The sequence below is a fragment of the Condylura cristata genome, unplaced genomic scaffold, assembly GCF_000260355.1.
Source record: "Condylura cristata isolate star-nosed mole 26May11 unplaced genomic scaffold, ConCri1.0 scaffold00002, whole genome shotgun sequence".
NCBI classification, from domain to species: Eukaryota; Metazoa; Chordata; class Mammalia; order Eulipotyphla; family Talpidae; genus Condylura; species Condylura cristata.
Genome location: NW_004567103.1, coordinates 25,107,498 through 25,128,468, shown reverse-complemented (window position 1 = coordinate 25,128,468; position 20,971 = coordinate 25,107,498). Strand labels below are relative to the sequence as shown.

The 20,971-nt window shown below is 36.1% G+C and overlaps 1 protein-coding gene across 1 annotated transcript in view; it reads right to left on the bottom strand.

The window, feature by feature from the left end:
* The window catches only part of TRAK2 (trafficking protein, kinesin binding 2), a 49,454-nt gene that overhangs the window by 13,710 nt on the left and 14,773 nt on the right, over positions 1-20,971 (bottom strand). The window contains exons 2-9 of the mRNA XM_004674391.2: positions 15,082-15,372; positions 12,291-12,485; positions 6,024-6,100; positions 4,435-4,551; positions 2,973-3,182; positions 1,945-2,023; positions 1,274-1,404; positions 797-871 (exon numbers count right to left, since the gene is read on the bottom strand). Coding sequence (XP_004674448.1) covers positions 797-871; positions 1,274-1,404; positions 1,945-2,023; positions 2,973-3,182; positions 4,435-4,551; positions 6,024-6,100; positions 12,291-12,485; positions 15,082-15,172 — 975 coding nt within the window. The 5' untranslated portion in view covers positions 15,173-15,372. The remainder of the gene's footprint in view (positions 1-796; positions 872-1,273; positions 1,405-1,944; positions 2,024-2,972; positions 3,183-4,434; positions 4,552-6,023; positions 6,101-12,290; positions 12,486-15,081; positions 15,373-20,971) is intronic.

Genomic DNA, 20,971 nt, shown 5'->3' with positions numbered 1-20,971 from the left:
TCTACATAAATATTTGAAGTCATTCCTAATGGCTACCATGTAACAAACTGTAAGAAAGAATGGAAAGCAAACAAATGTTTTCAGGTGCGGTCTATGAACAGGATCATCAATATCACCAGGCTGAGGTACAACTTGCCCTCACTGTAGAGCTACGAGACTAGAAGCTTCTGGGGTTGGTTGTCTGGGAACCTATAATTAAAACTCACTCCCCCAGGTGATTCTTATGCATGCTAAATTAAACCAAAAAGAAAAAGAATTAAAAAAAAAAAACAAAACAGAATTAAATCAGGTAAATAGTTAAATCAAATAAATAGAAAGTGAAATTTCTGCCATTTCCCCGATCTACTGCAAAACATTCATTATTAAAAATAGTATCTTTTTTTGAGCCTATTGGGTTAATAAAAATAAAGTGGTAAAGGGTTACATACTCCTACAAGAATCTTAAAACAGTGAAATTCTTTCCTAGAAAGCAAGGATATTGACATGTATTATTTTTAGAGACCAATTTATTTATTTATTTATTTATTTAAAATATGAGACACTTCATTTTGCATGTTGTCCTTGTGCAGGGGACATGCTAATCTCTGTATCGGCCCAGTTTTAATTATCTGTGCTGCTGAAGTGATCACGAAACAGAATTTTTAAATTGTTGTCCTTCTCAGGCTCCTAATTTTTCTTAATCTTCTCAATAGAGAAGATTAAATCTGGCAGTACCCTTTAATAATTCTTATTCATAAAAATGAAAGAAACTATTCACCCCTCCCCTTTCATAGTGCAGAAGGTGAAGATTTCTTACTTCCATTGTTAGTTGTCTTTGGGCATCTTTGGAAGCTTGTAGGTGAAGTCTCAGTTCTTCTTTCTCAATCACATGCTAGCAAAGTATTAAAAGAGACACATGAAGCAGTCCATAAAACAAAAATCTCTTTTTAAGACATTTTGCAAGTTTCTCTGAAGATACAGTGTAGACACTTATAAAATGCCAACCTCTCAAAAGTTGTAAGATAGTAAATAGTCAGAATACAAAAGTCATCAAGGTGTTCAGAGGACAATGAACGTGAGGCAATAATTCATAACACAACTTTCTGAAGAAAATCTAACATGGTAAGGAGGGAAATAGTGACTTGAAAATAGTTACAAATGATACCTGCTAACTGGGAGAAGATTAAAACATAATCAGACTACAGCACTTTATCAGGGCATGGAGCCTGATTATTTTGTTTAATGTAACTTAGCACTTAGCACCAGCATCTACTGAGTGAAAGAATGAACCTACTTCTTTAAGTTTGTGTTGAAGGTCTACAATTTGAGACAAGAGAGAGGAGATCTCTTCTTGGTATCGAAGCAGCTCATCACTCTTCCCAGATAATTCTTCAGTCATTTTGGACATCTGAGCATTCGTTTCACCTTGGAGTCCAAAAACAAAAATTGATGGAACTGTAGGGTTCAAGTATGGCCTGTACGTCAAATCCCTTTTTGTGACTACCACAAATAGGTTTTTCTTTAACATAAACTTAAAAAGGCAGCAAGTTAATAGAAGACAATGAAGTGAAAAAGAAAGGACTTGTAAAGGCATGTAAATGAAAGGTTTTGCTTCACTTTTTACTTATCAAAAAGATTGGTCATCATTTAAGCATTCCGGAAAAATACCAGTTTTCTGACTGTGGCAAATCATACTGCCTCCCGACGATTTCCTCATCAACAAAATAACCGTGTTGGTTCCTCTTACTCTACCATGCTGCAGTTTATAGAAACATAGCTACTTCTTAAAAGCACATATTATAGTATTTTATTTAGGGTTGTGGGCTCAGTGTTATCCTCCAAGATATTTAGTAACTAAAGCTGTTGTTTGAGATGCTTTTATTTTAAATAATTTCATTTCTGAGTTGGAGATATTCTACCAAAGAATTACCCAAAGGCTATAAAACAGAGTATGTGGATACTTACGAAGTTCTTTAACACAGTCATGGACAAGTTGTTGTTCCTTCTCTTCATAGGTAATAGTTTCTGTCTTTATGTGACAAGCCTTCAACAACAAAAAAATCAATTTGTGATAACATCTAATAATTTTATAGTATTAACTAAAAAAAAAACCAAAAACCAAAAATCCTTTATTTTAAAGCTCAGCACTTATAAAGGGAAAAAAAACTGTATCACTTTGGCTACCATAAAATAAAGGTATGGGTTGCCTTTTGCAGCAACATGGATGGAGCTGGAAGGGATCATGTTTAGTGAAATAAGCCAGAATGAAAAAGAAAAATACTAGATGGTTTCACTCAAGCAGGAGCATAAAGGACCAGGGGGAAAATAATAATAAACAACTATATATCAGAGACATTTTACAGGGATGGAATGGGGGATGGGATCAAAAATGGGGCTGGAGGTGGGAAGTGCCCTGGACCATGGCGATGGCACATGGGTGATTTGGTGATGGGTATAAAATGATGTAAAAATAAACTATTATATTACTAATAAAAAGTTTAAATACAAATAAATAAAGGTACGGGAAAGGACATGGCACACCTCTGCCGGGCATTCCTCTTGGGGCCTTTGCACAGGCCCACTCGTCCCCTGGGCCCCTTCCTTCCATCGTACAAGTCTGGTTAGTTCCTAGCCTCAGCTCACATGTCACTTGCGTAAGCAGAATTTCTATGATTCCTTCACACCATACAAGCACACAGGTTCCAGTAATTATCAGACACAGCCATTACCCTAACTGTAATTACCCAATTATCTGTGAAAACTCGAGATAAATACTCTATGCTGGGGATTTCTTGTGTGACCTGCCAACTTCCAATTATTGACTTTTCAGTGGAATCTAAGTAATAAATGTACCTTTGCTACCATTCCCTCCACCTCCCCCACTAGAATTCAAAAGCAAATCTTTAGCTATGTCACATTTCACCAAAATACCAAATGAATCTAAATCTTCCAGTTTTTAAAATAAAGGAAAGTGGGAATTAAATTCAAAGTACCTTGGATCGAAGAGCCATATTTTCTTCTTCCAGTTCCTTGAGCTTTTCTTGCAGCATGTCCAACTGCAGCAAACCTTGAGATAAGCTGAAGGATTCATTGAACCGAAGAGGGGTAGAACAGCTAGAATCAGTTTCGCTCTCTTCTGAAGCAATGGAGACAATTCGAAGTAACTCATCTTTCTTGGATAGCTCATGCTGCAGTTGATTAACCTGCACAAAAACGGACTTGATTTACAAGATATTCTTCAGTTTGCAGGATTTATATAAAACACAGTTTCTAATTAATGAAGCAACTTTCTCACCAAAAAACAAAGTAATAAAACCAACCCCTACATCTTGTTGACTGAAGTAGCAAGTTAACACACTTCAGATACTTCCTTAAACTATAATTTTAGAGCATTCACTCAACAAATAGCTTTTTCAATAGAAGGAGACAAGACAAACCAGTGTCATATTCTGTGTAATAGAAACACAGGAAGAAATGCTCATATAAGATAATGATACATTTACAGATAAAAACAAAATTGAAGAATCTTCAAAGTATCAAAACAGACTTTTATTTCAAATCCTTATCTTAAAGGTTTATACTTTTTTTTTTTTTAAAAGATTTATCTATTTGTGCATACAGAACTGGGGTCTAGGCCAGAGGTGCAGGGGCGGTGTGAGGATTCACCAGACACAGAGTGGGGAGCAGAACAGGCAGATCTACAAAGTACACTGCTGAGGGGAGCAGTGGGCGAGTCAGGATAGGTCTGCCGTGCCATGTGGGTCACCTCCAGGGTGGGGATCAAACTCATGCTGAAGTGGCTTTAGCTTCTTAGTGTTGTGCTTTAACCTGCTGCACCACAGGGAGAGCCAAGGTTTGTACTTTTAAGCTATGTAACTCTGCATCATTTCCTAGGGTCAGTTAAAACTATTCTCTAGAGGGACTAAATATTTTTATCATAAAGTCTCAAATGCTATTAAGCATATGCATTTTAGAAATATATATGAAAACAGATAATACCAAATTATAATAGAAAATTTGAAATTTAATCATTCAAGTTAATAAATAAATTTAATCCATACATTACATTAAAAAAAAAAGTCCTGTTCTTTTTGTTGGTTTTTGCATAAAGATACTTTACTTAGGTATCTATTTTGGGGGGATAAATTTTTAAGAATAAACTTAAAATATCATACGCAAAGTCCACACAAAAGCGTGAGAATAAAATGCTCAAACTAAGTAGTGTGCCCCAAAACCTGCAGGTACGGAGTACAGGCTTTGTATTGACAAAGGTGAGCCCCACGAGCGTTCCTCTGCACAACAGCATTTCATTTCTCTCCTGGTTGCCAACAAAGCCAACATATACTGGTGTTTTTGACCTATCTATTGTCACCACTTCAAGGACACCAAGGAAAATGACTTCCCACTAGTCAAGTCCTAGTTGTTTCATGCTGTAATATCTAACCAAAGGCTTACCTGATCAAAGGCTTGTCCCAACTGCTCCTCCAGAGCCTCATTCTGCTCAGATAAGACATGGTTCCGCTTTAACAGAGCTTGTCCAATTCGAGCAGCTAGCTCCAGATCCCGATCCCTCTATTAAAATATCAAGCATATTTTTTCTTATTTATAAACAAAATTAAATGGTAGTTCAGGAACTCTGTAGTTAATTTTGCTGAAGTCAAAAACAACATCCTAAAATGCACCAAAATCTTCTTTAATGACCAGATACCATAAATGAACACAGGGCATGGCACATAGGTGGTAATTTAATTTAATTAAGTGCATGCTTGTCAAATGGATGACCACCATAGCTATCAATGCAAGAGGGCACCTCTCTTTTGATATCAATGAGATTTACTGACCACTCTATTGATTAGGATCCATCAACCCAACCTTTGAACTTACAATTTTGGGGAAATCGGCAAATCAATATAATCTTTATAAAGAGGATAGGGCCTGCCACACAATAAATGTGCAACAAATATTGACCAAATTTACCTGTTATTTATTAAGTAATGATTCAGTATAAGGTATTTAGGAATAGGGGTTGTAGGTATGCTGAAAAAAGTCCCAGTTAGGGCAAAGCTTACATACATGCATTCAGATCTAGAGATTCAGAGGACAGCACAGGAAGAAGTTCTATTGTCAAGTGGTACAAGAATGATGATATGAAGTAAAACAGGGTGGAAAATATCATAAATTTTGAATTTATAGGGTTCTATTTAGAGTATAAAGAAGGAATTCTTTTTTGGTGGTAGTGATGTAGAAAGGCTACAGAAAAGTTAAGCAAAGCAAGAGTTACTCTTTCTGGGTAGAAGGTGATAGTGAGGCCCATGGAACCCCTTCACATGGTGGTCACAAGGATTATATTCTGTAGGATAGAATATACATATATACATCATTATACATCTGCCTTATGAGAGTATGGTACCACTTACATTGTCAGTATAAACACAATTAAGCTTCTATACTTTTGATCTACAGCATATAAAAATATGTGAATGGATTTTCAATATAGGCCTAGTGGCTAAAACAAAATCATTCTGGGGAGCTTAAGTAGGAGGAGGGGTACCTCAAAGTGAGGAGCAGTTTTTCATTAAGAGCAACTGAAACGGAAGTAACAGCAGAGATCTTTATGAATGCCAATTATAAGAGATACACTATATATCAAAATGTCACTGATAACAGCTTAAACTGAAAGTAAACAATTACAACTGTTGATTTGTAAAGGTGTGCTTGAATGGAAGCTCTGTTCCAGAGTAACAGCAAGGGTTTAGTACAAAAATAATTTTCTTTTAAAGATTCTTTTCCTAGAACAGAGAGCTCAGTAAGCACCACTCAAACATCAGCAACAACAAAAATGAAATAATCTTCAACTTTTTAATAACAAACTTCAGCAATTTTACCATTTTGGAATGCTAGTCTGTATGCTGGCTGTAACAATCTCATACAAAATGACTCAGAATAAAGACATTCATTTTCATTTGATGAATAATTTGACAGATTCCAAATGATCTTCAGATTTTAAGCTTTTTGGATTAGAGAACACAAAAGTATATTCCTACCTCTGCTAGGAGATGTGTAACCATGTCAATGTCATTATAAGTTTTGGTCATCTGCTCCACCCTGTCTGTGCCTAGAACTAAAATAGTTAAAAACGACACTTTAGAAGTTTAGAAGTAATAGAAAGTTTTACATATGCATAAGAACTGAAAGATAACAAACCCAGTCTTTTATAAAGAGCCACCCAGGAAAATAAAAAATATGCTTAAAATGTGCATCATCTTGCCAATAAGAAACTAACAAGTGATCACAAGGCAGTCACCTCCTTATCTTGTCTCTTAGTGAGATTAGAAGTTTGATGCACTCACAATAGAGGATATGGACTAAAAGAATAATCACATTGCCAATTATTTTATATCCTAATCTAAATCAAAGTTATTGAGGGGTTATGCTGTCACAAAGGAATCTAATTAAAATTCTGTTGTGGTTATCTTGAGCATCTATAATCACTTACACCATGTGAGAGAGTAACAATAACGAAGAATAGGACTCATAAGACTTTTGGTAGTTTTATTATGAGTGATAACCCTTTCAGGCATACAAACCCTTTATCTTTATGGTAATATTTATCATATCTAGGTACCTGCTGCAAAATAAATTGTATACTCTATACCAGAACTTGCATTATCATGCCACATATTTCTGTACTTCATAAACTCAGGAACTATCAATGAATGAGGATAAGTCAGCTCCAGTGAGAAGGACAAACGTGCTGGTTAACAATATTGGATAGTGGAAAACGTTTTAAACTGAAAATAAGAAAACATGTTTCAGAAAGAAGCATTTTTACTCCAAAATTTATATTTCAAGTTAGAGAAAATGGCTCCATAATTTAAGCACAGTACAAGGGAAACTAGTATTGGGTACTAAGGAATCTACAATTCAATTTGGTAGCATAGCAGGAATAAAGATTTAAAAATAAAGCAGATACTTACCATGTGCTATCTCCTGCCTTTTGCCCCAAAATAAGATGAAAAATCAAATCAGTGTACCTATTCTCTAACTACAGAAACCACCTAATGGTCATAACACCAGATGCAACCCAGGACAGTGAGTTTCAATTCCTGATGCTAATTTAATCTTGGAAGAGTCCCAGGTAGTAAGTAAAAGATGTATTGGTGCTCCGTTATGGAATTAGGGATGAAAACCAGCAATGTGGGATTAATACTCAAAGCAAGAAGCAAGAATTCTGGAGTCATTAAAAACAGTTTTTCATAAAATTAATTAAAAAAAAAACCAAGTCATGATTCATGTTACAGTGACCAGAGTTGAAGATGAAGTGGCATTTTTAATATGAAGTAAAGCAAGTAAGTTAGGGATGTAAACTACAAGTCACACGTGACCAAACGGTAAGAGAAGATGCAGGATACAGCTATAAAGAAATATGAAACATGTTTTAGTGAGGAGAAACTAAAATCTACTTCCTATAAGTGCTTACTATGTATCACAGTCTGAGAATTAAATGGCAGAACCTTAAGAAGTTACCTAGTTTTGAATGATCTCATTTTCTTGTATGAGGAATCTTGGCAAGAACAATTATGTGGCAAGCTCAAGACCACAAAGCAAGCTAATAATGGCATAATGTGGAGGTGTGGTGACTTCCCTTCAAAAGGCCATAAGGAAAAGCTAGGGGCTGTTATTCTGACTAATGGGCTCTGAACAGCAGGCTTTGCCTCTCTGAAGGCCTCATTAAGAGCACCATCACTCAGTTAATGCTCTTTATCTGATGAAATAAAATCAAATTAGATGTCAGTCAGTCCCAAACATGTAGAACACAATGGATTCTTCTCTGCAGCCTAATCAGGCTGCCTGTCTTTCTGACACAACAGTCCTGGATAACTCTTAGTGTTCTCTTGGCTTTTAGGCATTGTTATTAAATGCTTCCAAAAGCTGATTAATTCTTCACTGTAATTCTGTAACCAAAAATGCGAATACACAGCATGACTTTATTATAATTAATTCTATCAAATTCTACTTCCCTTTCAGTTCTCAACTGTTAAAACAAAAATATACAAAAAAGTACAGAAATTAGCAATGCTCCTTGTTTGTCTCCAGACATGAAGTTTCCTTAACTCTGTGGGAAAAATATTTACACATAGGGGTATATTTTTTTAAAAAAATTTATTTATTTATGCATACAGAACTGGGGTACAGGCCAGAGATGCAAGGGCGGTGAGAGGATTCACCAGAGACAGAGTAGGGAGCAGAATAAGCAGATCATCGAAGTACACTGCTGAGGGGAGCAGCAGGCAGGTCAGGAGAGGTCTGCTGTGCCATGTGGGTCACCTCTGGGGTGGGGATCGAACTCATGCTGAAATGGCTTTAGCTTCTTAGTGCTGTGCTTTAACCGGCTGTGCCATCAGGGAGGGCCGGGGTATAAATATTGTTTTAGAAAAATTTTGCAACTTTATTTCTGGAGGTTGCTAATTAATGTTCAATATTTTAAAAGACTTCTAACCTTTCACCACTCTTCAACTTCCCCACAGCAAAACAAAGACAAAATAATAACAAAAACAAAAATGAAGCTCAAACACTACCTACATGGCATAGCAGAGCTACAATTGCTTCTGACAACTACCAACAAGTATTATGCTTTTAACCTAAAAAAAAAAGAAAGAGAGAGACTTCAGCTCTGTTGTTATGACATGGAGAACACTTCTGCCATACAAAAACTGCCTTCAAAAGAATTGCGATAGCATAAAAAGGAGAAGACTGATGATACATACCACCGAGGGTAACCTTTCTCAAAGGATCGCTGAGGAGAACGAACTACTGCAGATGATGACTTGAGGGACAATTTCTTTAGGATATTACATGACTTAATTCTGTTCTGCCAGAGAAGGCTGATCTAAGAAATTATAAATCTCCTATCATCCATGACCTGACTTACAGTGTTTGCTTCCTGAACATCTAAGTTATATTTCCTTTCCTGACAGTACAGGTTAGTCAGGGCAGAGTCTGAGAACAAAGTAACTATCAGAAGCAAAATTTCTACAATTGTGTATCTCTGCGACCTTCCTTTTCCTTAAATTGTTCCAATTAATGTCCTTTTGAAATGGTCATTTAGCTTTACAAACAAAGCTTTACAACAGTGGTTCTCAAATCTAAGTGTGATGAGGTCTACCAGGAGGATTTGTTCAAACAAAGATTGCATTTCTGATTCTGTACCTGGGAGTGGGCCCAAGAATTTGCATTTCTTAAAAGCACCCAAGTGATGCTGTTGATACGTGAATAAAACTTAAATAAACAACTACTTTCCCTCCCTCTTTTTCTTATACATTAGTAAGTGGAATAAGTGATCTTTTATTATCAAATAAAAATATCCTGAAAGGCAGACCACATTTCCATTTTTAGTATTTATGTTACAGGGCAGGGAGAGAGGGGCACCCCTGAACCTCCAAACCTGCCTGCCCTATAAAGGTTCTACAATCTGCTGCATCAAGACCAAAAATAAGACATTTAATAGAAAGGAACTTTAATACAGTCAGTGTGCAATACAGAAAAGACAAAGAATATAGTTTCTAAATCAAACACCTCGTGGGTAAAAGTTCACCCTAAAAGGATTGGCCCAAAGCAAGGCCTGAAAACCCACCACAAGTCTAATGCACCTTCTGGCAGGGACTCATGGAAAAGGGTCAGAAATGACCAGACAAGTCTGAAAGGAAAAGAGTAAAATCAAAATCAAGATTAACACTGCCACAGTCACCTCTCCTGGTCTCTCATCCACATCTGTTTCACCCTGTCAGGGCCAAGAAACAGGAGCCGCTTCTTCACATGTCTCTGCTCCATGTGCCTCCCTCAGGTCTCCTTCTGACTCTCCATCCTGCTTCCTCCTCATACTCTTCCCTAGATTCTTCTCCTGCTCAGCTCCATCCTCCTTTGGGTGGGGCAGGGAACCTGGGACCTCCCTTTTTCCTGGGGACCCCCTGCTACATCTACATGAAGAAACGGTACTTTCTGTTGCATGCTCTATCTGCACCCTTTGACCCACAGCTCTTTATTGGTCTCACTCCTGACAAAATTAAGAAAACCCTGGAATAACTTGTTTGCATAAAAAACATTCCGTGAGCATCTTAAGCTCTGTGTGTTGTAGGAACTAGGGTGGAACTATTTTCTTGACCTACTGATGTGTTCTATTGTATTCACATGTGTTCTATTTAAAAACAATCAATCTTTTCCTGGTTCTTTGGGAGTTTCAGGGAACAACCATATTATCCTTTTATTACTATGAGCTAGGTGCCCAAACCAAACCCTGTCCATGTTTCCTTACAAATTTCTTTATTTTCTTCTCAAGCTCTTTTAATTTCTTTGGTACATAAGGGAGAAAGAGCCCCTGCTCATGCCACTTCTTTTCAGTTGTCAGAATTAATTTTAATGAGCCCAAATATTTATTGGCATGTGAAGAAAGAAGGGATAAGAAGAAGCTAAAGTAACACCAGCAAGCTGAGCCCTAGAATGGCTTGCTAGGCACATAATAATTATTCAAAACCACAAATTGTGACATCTCAAGGGGATAGAAAAGTGAGGGAAAGAGTAGGAGGATGTTTTACATCTTACTTTTTAAATCCTTGATTAATTTACTATATAAGGTAAGTCACTTTTACATTCCTGAGGTGAACTGATAATGAAGTTTATTTTGACTTCAGTGATCTATTAACCTAAAGAACTGATCTTTAACATACAGAGTGAAATTAAAGAGTACAGAGATCAGGTATTATGGGCCAATTATAATCCTAGCTCATTTGCTTCATGATCTTAGGTATAGCATACATTTCACTTCAAATTGTTGAAGTGAAAAAAGTACGATAAGACTGAAGAAACAGGGTTGTTTCCCAGCAACTTGAAGTATGGAGCTGAGATTCACCCTATTTAGCCTCAGTTTTAAATTGCTCCCTTAAACATTATAGTTTGTTAATGTATAAAGTCCTAAAAGCCAAACATTTCAGAACTTACATCTTTTATTTCCTAATCAGTTTATTTAAAATTCATTCTAAAAGCAACCCGATTAGATCATGATCTAAGATACCTTGACCGCTATGGTTTCATCCCTCAGCCGCCTATAAGACAGAGAACAAATAAACTAAGGGTCATTTTCTGTGCCACTTTATCAAGATAATGATAAACTAAATTTATACTGATAAAATTTCAGTTTGAGATTTTGTTCTCAAAAATCTGAAAACTCATAAAGGGAAATGGAAATAAAAAATAGTATTCTGACTAAAAATCATTTTCCAGAAAATATCAAGCAAGCAACTTCTGAAGCTCTCTAGAGTTAAGAAAATATTCAAAGCCTTGATTTAACTACTTAAAAGAATTATTGAAAGCAGAAATACATTTTTAAGTTTCTTGATATTCCATTTTAAGTGTAAACAATGCTTACAATTCTTTCTCTGAACAGTAAGTAACCTGGCTCTTGGAAATTAATAATGAAAGCGAGTTAATTATTACTGTGAAAATGAGTATTTCACAACAATCATTCTCCAGCCACAATCTTTATAGACACTGAAGGACTCACTGGGAAAATCTCTAAGACCTGATGCAGTCTCATATTTAATTCAGACTTTTATTATATAATCTTAACATGCATTGTGAACACATTTTTATAGTGAATGAATAAAGAGTTAGTAGCTAGTCTGCACATAGGTTTTTGGAATGAGGCTACAAAGAAAAAGGTTGTCATACTTTAAAGTCAAAAAGTGTTCTATTTAAGTTTTGCCATTTCTAAGGACTTGGTTTAAAACACATTTCGGGGTAAATCTGGCTTAGTCTTTCACTGAAATAATCTTTATGAAACCTTAAGTAAACAATAAAGACTACTACTTAGTGTGCACTGACTTCTCCTGGGAATTATTAACTAATTATGGATCCAAAACCTAGATTCTGATGACTGACATAGTTCCTCTGTGTTTACCAAGGGATATCAACATCCTGGTGGAACAGGACATCAAACTATTTGGATGACGAATGTTGGAAGACCTAAAGGAGTAACATTTTTTTAATAACTTCATTACTTTTTTTTAAGTTTCCTTTTCTACTTGGTCTGAGGAAACCATTAAGGAAAAGGTGGGAGAAATGGAAACAACCCCGGGGGGACTCAGTCCTAACAATGCCAAACTGCATTTGGATACAACATAATCAGCATCTTGGTGTTAAATCAGTTTGAGTTACACATGAACAATGGCTAGAGATGTCAATATTTTCAGGGCCAAGACCAAGATCCTCACAATCTTTACTTCAAGGAAAAAACATAAAGAATAAAAACTACTCACTCATATAACGAAAAGTTTCTTCAGCAAGGACTGGAGAGATGGTATCAGATGCATGTTGCTGCTGGTGTGGGGACTGAGTCCAGTCTTGATTTTCATATACAAAGAGAGAATCTACTCTCAACTTGTACTGGGGTAGCTGTTCCTCTAGCAGACTCACCAGTTCAACTTCCGGAAGGTCCTCATTGGAGCAAACATCTAAAGAAGAGATCCCATACAAACGAGACCAATGTATTTCAATTTATTGGATACAGAGAAATATCAATGAAATTAGTTCTGCAAAAATAAGATAACCAAAGAAATATTAGCCAAGAGTATTTCTCCACTGATGTTTATTAATATATCAGAATTGGCCTTTCTCTTAAGTTTCATTTGTATAAGAATTCTATGATATAACTAACACCACCCTATCTAAAAGTATTATTTAGTGAATATCACTGCCTTTAAAGTGTAAAATGAATTTAGACAAAAATCTTTTTTCTGCCTTATTGACCTATTTCTACTTAAAAGAGTTGATCTCAAATAATTCATAAACTTGCAGGGGAGAAAGGGAACAGAAGAAAACCAGTAGAAATAGTCAATTCAAAAGGAGTAAAACTACATGTTCTTTAGTAACAGAATTTGAACTCTGTGGGACAACATTACAGTTTAGTATATTCTCACAGCAGTTAGATATTTACAAAAAAATTAACATTTACAAGTTACATGTTAACCAGCAATGTTAACATCCCGGCCCTGGTACCATAAGTACTTCATTATATTTATTTGAAAGATATGCTGCATTTAAAGTCCTACGTACAATTTACATTACGACTCTCCTACCTGCACACCTCTGACTACCCCACTGGACACTCATCTCTGAAAACAGAGATGTGTTTGCTCCTGGCTTCCTGTTATAAATATTGCTTATCATTTAACACCTCCCAAATTTAGCAGTTTACTAAAAAAAGAAAAAGAAAGTTAGCTCTTTCACCATGCTTAAAATACTAGAGCTTAATGTAGAAAAAGCACAGGATGTCCGAGGTCCTACCAATGCTGTCACTTTTAAACAGATATGGTATTTCCTTTGTGGGCCATATAAAAAAACAGGTTTCTAACTCTGGCAAACAAAAACAGAGGTCATTTTACAAAAATATATCTTAAAAGAACAGATCCCTCGACATTAGTAATGGCAATTTAATAAATCAAATACATGAAGGTTGACAGTATTAGCCAAGCAGTGGCTTCATAATTACGAAGATGAGTTACATTTAAAAGCTTAAATATGGATCTAGAAAAGCTCTCAACTTTTACCATATCTCGTAAATAAGTCCTGAAAATACATTCAAATTTTATTAGTATAAATTCCAAGTAACTGGCAAATTTTTGCAGCCACAATTATATTATATATAGAATGCCATTAAATACTTGTAAGAAGAGAAGTTGATCACAAATACAGGTAGAGCTAAAACTGGATTCAAGCATATAATGGAAATGAAAAACAAAAGTAGCCTTCATTGAAAAAACTATAATTCCCAGTGTATTTCCTTTAGTAAGTATTAATGAAATTCTGTGGGTTTTGATTACAAGTTCATAAGGTGATTTTAAAAACGAATATATATAATCTAGGTTTAGTAGATCAAGCTAGATATCCTTCAGACTATCTCCTAGTTGCCTCTGTACTTCTGATAATATACTATAATATTCTTCTGATTGTCTCACCTTAACAGCCCCCTCTATACCATTTTATCTTCCAATTGTCTCTACCATATGACTATTTCTTTCTAGTCAGACTGACTCAATTTAGGGTCAAGGCCTATTTTTATTTTTCTTATATATGATTGCAAAACTGTCTGCCCTCTCTATACTCCAATTTTCCTCCAATTCTTCATGTCTTCATTGTGTCACATTCAGACAGGTCTGAATTTGGTTTGTGTACAAAAACCTCATGAATAGTTGGGACAATCAGTGAAGATCCTAGAATGGTCATGCTTACTGATAGTGTGTTAAATTAATGCTCAAATAAAGCATTTAATATTCTAGAGTGTGATCTAGAGACCCACATAACAAAGATTACAAACAAGTCTCAAAAGGACCAGCAAGCAACTTAAGGACCTGCCAAAACAATCTTTGTCTTATAAGGAGGATAATAAAATCCAAACATTCAATTATTTAACACTCATAATATGGTATAATAATAGTATTATTATTATGGTATAATAATAATATTATGGTATAATAATAATGATATTGTGAATAATAATATCCACCATAAATAAGAATGTTGTAAAAATGATAGTTACTGCTAAAATAAGTTGAAGAAGACCTAAGTAAGTGGAGAGATATTTCATGTTTATGGAATAGAGACTCAATTATCTTAAGAAGTCAATTCACTTCAGAGTTTATATAATTCTATTAAAAATTTCAGGACTTGTTTTTGGTAGACATTGACAAGCTGATTATAAAATTTGTACAGAGTGTGAAAAATTTAGAAAGGACAAAACAATGTTTGAAAAAGATGATCAAAGGTCTTCTTTCTCCTGTAGGCTTGTGGTGAAGTGAAGACAAGTATGATGCAGCTCCTGCTTACCAGGGAGCCAGACAAAGACAGCAACAGCACACAAGGTAGGCTCTGATTATTCCATATGGCTGGTCAAGGGGTGGAGAGATTATAATTCAGTCAGTCTCCGAAGAGACTAGGCTAGAAAGGGGGGTCTGTGAATTCATCATGGCAAGCCTACTCATATGCAACACTGAGGTATTTGCATTTTACCTGTAAGCAATAGCACTTCAGTACTTATTAAGCTAGACTCACCAGTGATGCTCTCTGAGTCTCTGTGATTGATATTCATGAGGGTGTCTTCACCTGTTGGTGATGTAAAAATGGCATTCTGGGGTTGACTCATGCAGGATCCTTTCTTGCTTTGGTTGAGGAGGAGAGCTTTGGTATGAATCAGAGTAAAGGAAATCCATCAAGCCATTAAAAAAAGAAATGGATCTGGTTGTATGAATATTTTCTTTGAAACAGATTTTTCTTGATGAGTCAAATGACATCTGCAGCGATGAGTACTCTCATGTGACCATCAAACCCTGGAACAGTCATGACCTAAAAAACAAAAAAGAACACATTAGGTGATTTCAGAATTCAGCATGCCCATTACCAATCACAGTCCAATTATTTGGCACATAGGTCATTAAGACTGTTTTCCTAGTAATACCAACAATATGGCTAATCTCAAAATAGTCACGCTACATGAAAGAAGCCAGAGAAAAATGTGTGTAGTTTATGATTCAATTTACATAAATTCTAGAGAATGTAAACCTATCTTTAGTGACAGAAAACAGAGCAGTAGCTGCCTGGGGTGGGGAAGGAATACTGAGGGAAGAGAGAAGCTCTGGGGATGACGAATATGTTCCTTATTTTATGGTGGTGACAGTTTCACAGTACATACATATGTCAAGACTTGTTAAAATTGTGCATCTGAAATATATGCAATCTAATGTAGGTTAATTATAATTTAATAAAGTTGTTAAGCTTTTTATTTTTTAAAGATGATCATCTGTTTATGGTAAAAGTAACAATTTATTGTGAGGTCTGTACATGTATCACAAAAGTCAGGAGGAGAAAATGGAGATATACTGTTTCAAGGCTATTATGCTACAGGTGAAGTAGCAAAATACAACTGCAGACAGACTATGATAAATTAAACATGTACAATATAACATCCTAAAGCAAAAACTTAACAATTAAGTATCATAAACATACAAAGGAAATGAAATGGAATAATATACCACCATGTTCGCAATTTTGGCACTACTGACATTAGGAGCCAGGTAATACTTTATACATAATACTTTCCATTGCATGATGTTCAATACCATGTGTGCAAGTTGAATACTCTTCCCAGTGTGACCATGTGACTCTTTAAGGAAAGTTTGCCAATCCCTGATTTAACAGTAAAATAATTCAGATAAGTTTCTACCAATGCTTTCCTATATCAATAAATTAAACAAGATCATCCCCAAACCCCACATACTTGCAATTAGGTGACTACATCTGGAAGGATTTCAGTAAAGAACAGGCTTCTACTTTCAACATCACCAAGTGAATTATTAAAGTTATTTTCAATTTCCAAGAAAGCAGTTTTAACTAATATTACTTTTGTTTGTGTTAAAAGAAAAGGTGAGGGGAGGGAGATAAATAAGAAAGAGAAAAAAAGAGGGAGGAGTATACAAAGGGAGAGGGCAAAAACAATCTTGGTTTAAATTGGTTCTTAAATAGAACAGCGGTTTTAATCAAAGACTATTGTGAAAATCTAACAATAACCCTGGGGCCTTGTGCTGCCTTTCTGTTACACTACCTATACACTGCCATTTCTATTTTTTTATATTTACGTAGCTCTCAGAGGAATACAAAAAAGCTGTATGTAAGTTTCAACTATGGACTCCAGATATCTGCTTTAGAAAACTACTTTTTAATTAGCTTTGTACATACTGTTAATGGTTTGTCTTAACTTACACATACAGGAACAGAGAAAATCAAGTTAAACAAAGAACTAAATCATCTCCAGGGCGTGCAGAATGCAGGAAGAACATAAATGTCCAGGGCAACCTAGGAACCTGGCAAATTTTTAGACTGCACCAAGTCAGGGATAACTTTGAACTGCTCTGCTGTTCTGTATCTCTAAACCCTTTGGATATGCCCTGATCTCAAATCAGTTCTCAGCAGGATTAGATTGGAATAAAAAATGCTGAGTACAATTATGCACCTTGGCATTAGACAAGCCTGAATTTTCTTCTTATTTACTGGCTTTCTGACCTTGCACATTTAACAGTCAAGGTGACAGCAATAATTAACTACGCTTCATAGGCACAGTCAGGTGTGAGGACTAAATGAAAAACAAAAACTCCAACTTGGCACCTGACCTAAACTGCTCATTTTCCACAGCTTCCCCCTTTCAGGAAAAGATGATGTTTATTGCCAAACATTTCTATAATTTCTGCCTCAACAGTCAACTCTGAGCCCAGAATGATTACCCTGCTTGAGTATGGAATAGATGTAATCTAAAGATTAGCTCTGTGTAATCTTCCTATAGAAAGAGGGAAGGACACAAAACTCCTTCTGGCAATAAAGTGACAGTGCCATAAAGTGAGATTACTGAAGCTCATTCAAGCTCATTCCTTCCTCATTCTGGGGAAGGGTACCTATAGTAAAAAAATCTTAATTAAAGCCAGTATCTTTATCCATAGCCTTGCCTAGTTTTCTATGTATTAATTTCTATGGCTGTTGCAATAAATCACAACAAATTTAGCAACTTAAAACACCAACTTATTATTTTACAGTTCAGAACACAAGGTGAAATGGTTTCAATTGCCCAAGTTCAAGATATTAGCAAGGCTGTGCTTTTCTGAAGGCTCTAGGAAGAATCTGCCTCCTTGTTTTTTCTAGTTTCTAGAGCATTCCTTGGCTCAGAGGCCCTTCCTCCATTTACTCTATGTGTGCGTGTGTGTACTTGATTTTATTTTATACTAGCTGGTAGGCACAAAGCAATGCTCCTTTATATAGCCTCAGTCAGAGCATTTCAGTAAAAAAAAAGTCCTTATCTTACAAACTGTTCTGAAATCCAAATATACAACGACTTGGAAAATAACATCAACAAAACAAAACAAAATCAATGTAAAAAGATAACCAGAATAGTACAGTTTTTGTATGTTCTGGTCTTACAGCTTTCTAACTGCATCATCAATGTCAAAATCTGTTCTTTAGCTGGCTCCATTACTGGGATTTAAAGAAGTCCCCTCAAGCCCTCCAGACCCATCCAACACTTCTAAGATCACTAGGAAAGCCCCAGACACTCAGGTATGCATTTTCCCAATCTGAAGCAGACTATCAGCTCTGCTGCCCGTCGCGCAGAGGATGACAGGGCTCCCACAGTCGCACCAGCCTTCTGTTTCTTCTGGAGTAACCTGCTTTTACCAGGCTTTTCTGGAGTAACCTGCTTTTACCTAACTTTTTGTGAACTTCACTGTCAGAACCACTGCCAGCAGAGCTTGAAGAAATGAAATCCTTCGATGTAGCACTGCTCCACTCTAGAGCGCTGTGCTGGCGGTTGGCTCTGTCCCCCCTTCCTTCATTTTCAAAGCCAGTGGCACAGCATCTCCAAGTCTCTCTGCTTCCAACTGTCACATCATCTTTTTTTTTGGTTTATTTTGACATCATTTTGCGCCTTTTTCCATCTCAGTTGCAATCCCCTTGGGCTTCCCATCACCAAATCACCGCTGTGCCATCACCATAGTCCAGTGCATTTCTCTCTCTCCACTGTTTTGACCCCATTCCACCCCCACAAAATGTCTCTGGTATATAGCTGCTCATCATTATCATTATTTTCTCGCCTGGTCCATTATATTCCTGCTATATCACATCATCTTTTGTCAAATCTCTACCTTCCTCTTATAAGGACACCTATGATAACATAGGTCCAACTGCATCATCCAGGATAATTTTCCTATGCCCACATCCTTAATTTAGCCCCTTGGGCAAAATCCTTTTTGCCATATAAGGTAATATGTTCCACGATGGTTAAGAATATGGATTCTGGAGCTGTCTATATACTAAACCCTGCTTACCCACTTATTAGTTGTATGACCTTGGGCAAATGAACCTTTATTCAAACGTAAAATGGGTTCAATAACAAAGCCTATTCTGAGGGCAAGCTAGTAAGTTTAAGTGAGATATGAGAGGCTAATAATAGCACCTACCTCAGATGGTTATTGGAGGAGTTACGTAAGTGAAAACATGTGAGGCTCTTAGAAAAATGCCTCTGAATATAGTAAATGTGATGCAAATATTAGTTATTATTATTTCTATCACCATTAATTATTACTATTTTGTTATTGTTATCTTATAGAGATTGTACCTTACATAAACTTTGAGTACAGTATAAAGACTATTCTTTCCTGCTTAATGACATCTTCTCTGAGCATAAGAAGTCATGTTTATTTCCTGCCCCATGAGTGATATGAGTTTAGTGCCATTAATATTTCCTTCTACTTCTCTGATGCATTAACACAGAAAGCTTGCAGAGTTTAATGTCCTAATAAAAACCAAACTAGCAAGCACTTACAGTCCTTCTTCAATGCCTTTGCTAGTCTTTACACACATATTCTTAACAATTCTTTTTTTTATTTTCTTTGCTGTATCTTTATTCAAAATTTTTAGTTTTGCCAGTTTTCAGAAATAAAACCATCAACCAAGCCAGGCTTCAAGCACAATTTGGAGAAAATAAAGTAGGGAAGTGACTTAATTTAGTAAGACTGAGACTTAAAAAAAAACAAACAAAACAAACAATGAAAACATGCCATTGATATAAATATTGCTGGCAAAATAACACAGCTAGTGACTTAGTTTAGCCTAGCCATGGAAACTACATGGTCAACAGTGAGTGTCTAAATATAGGTTTTGTGTCTTAAACAAATCTTGCTGCTTCCTTAAAACACTCAGCCCAAAATAGCCTTATATATAAAAGGCTAAAAGAATTCAGGGAGACTTCCCCTCAAAAGAAGAGAAGAACCTAGGATTACAGTAACTATAATGATTCAATGAAACTTTTAAATTTTATTGTACAAATAATATTTTGGGGATTAACTTAATCACATACTGACTATTTGCTGATCTGTGTGCAGATACAGCAGCTATTTTAGACAGCAGCAACCTAAATCCAGACAAAAGATAAACTGTAATTTTAAAAATAAGTGTACTACGTTCCTAGATTAAATAATATCTTCTTGACAGAGACTCACTAATTTTAATGCTCTGTCTATATCAAAAGTAAGATTTATTAAAAATCACAATTTTTTAAAATTGAGGTCACCTTTGTTTACAATGTTGTTGGAGTCTTAGAGGTACAGGAGCTCACTATCTGATGGCTACGGTTCTAAGAGCTGAAATGAGGGGGGATGTGGGCACATCTCCACTTGAACCTAACTTGGAGAGTGAGCAGCAGACCTCACACCAACACCACGGGCTGCTGCAGAGATGTGCCACCGATCACCCGGCTATATCCAGCACAGTTCTTTCATCAGCAATGATAAAGTTCACTCTGAGGAATTAGGATCTAGGCCCAGCAAATATTTTGTACTTTTAAAATGCATTCAAAGTAAAAATCAACAATTTTCAGGAAATGACACATGGAGGCTGCTCTACTTATAAATCGGTTGGATTCCAATAGCCAGTTAAACCCACTAGTCCATACCCATGAGTGAGATTTAGCCTTAGAGGGTACACATTTCCTTGTAGCTGAAATATGTGGGGTTTTTTATTTGTTTGTTTTTTGTTCTTTTATACTTCCCTGTTTTGTTTACAATGATCTCTTGCTGAGGTAGGCAACTCCTCCCCACCATAATCTCTACCAACAGGAGGAGGGAGGGAACCTCTAGCAGCAAAGTAATCAACACCAGAGCTTTACCCACAGAAAAGGCACATGTTGTTTATGATAAATTTCCACAGCAGAACTTTCCCTTACTATGCCTTTAGATTTATGAACTCCTCTAACTTTAACCTGAGTTGACCTCATATGGACATCCACTTTAACAGCCATGTTCTATCAAAACTATTCTAGACATTCACACTGCTTCACCTTCAGCTGATGACTACACAGGTACATCTTTCTTCACCTATATGGGACTGTTCTTCATAATCATCCTTA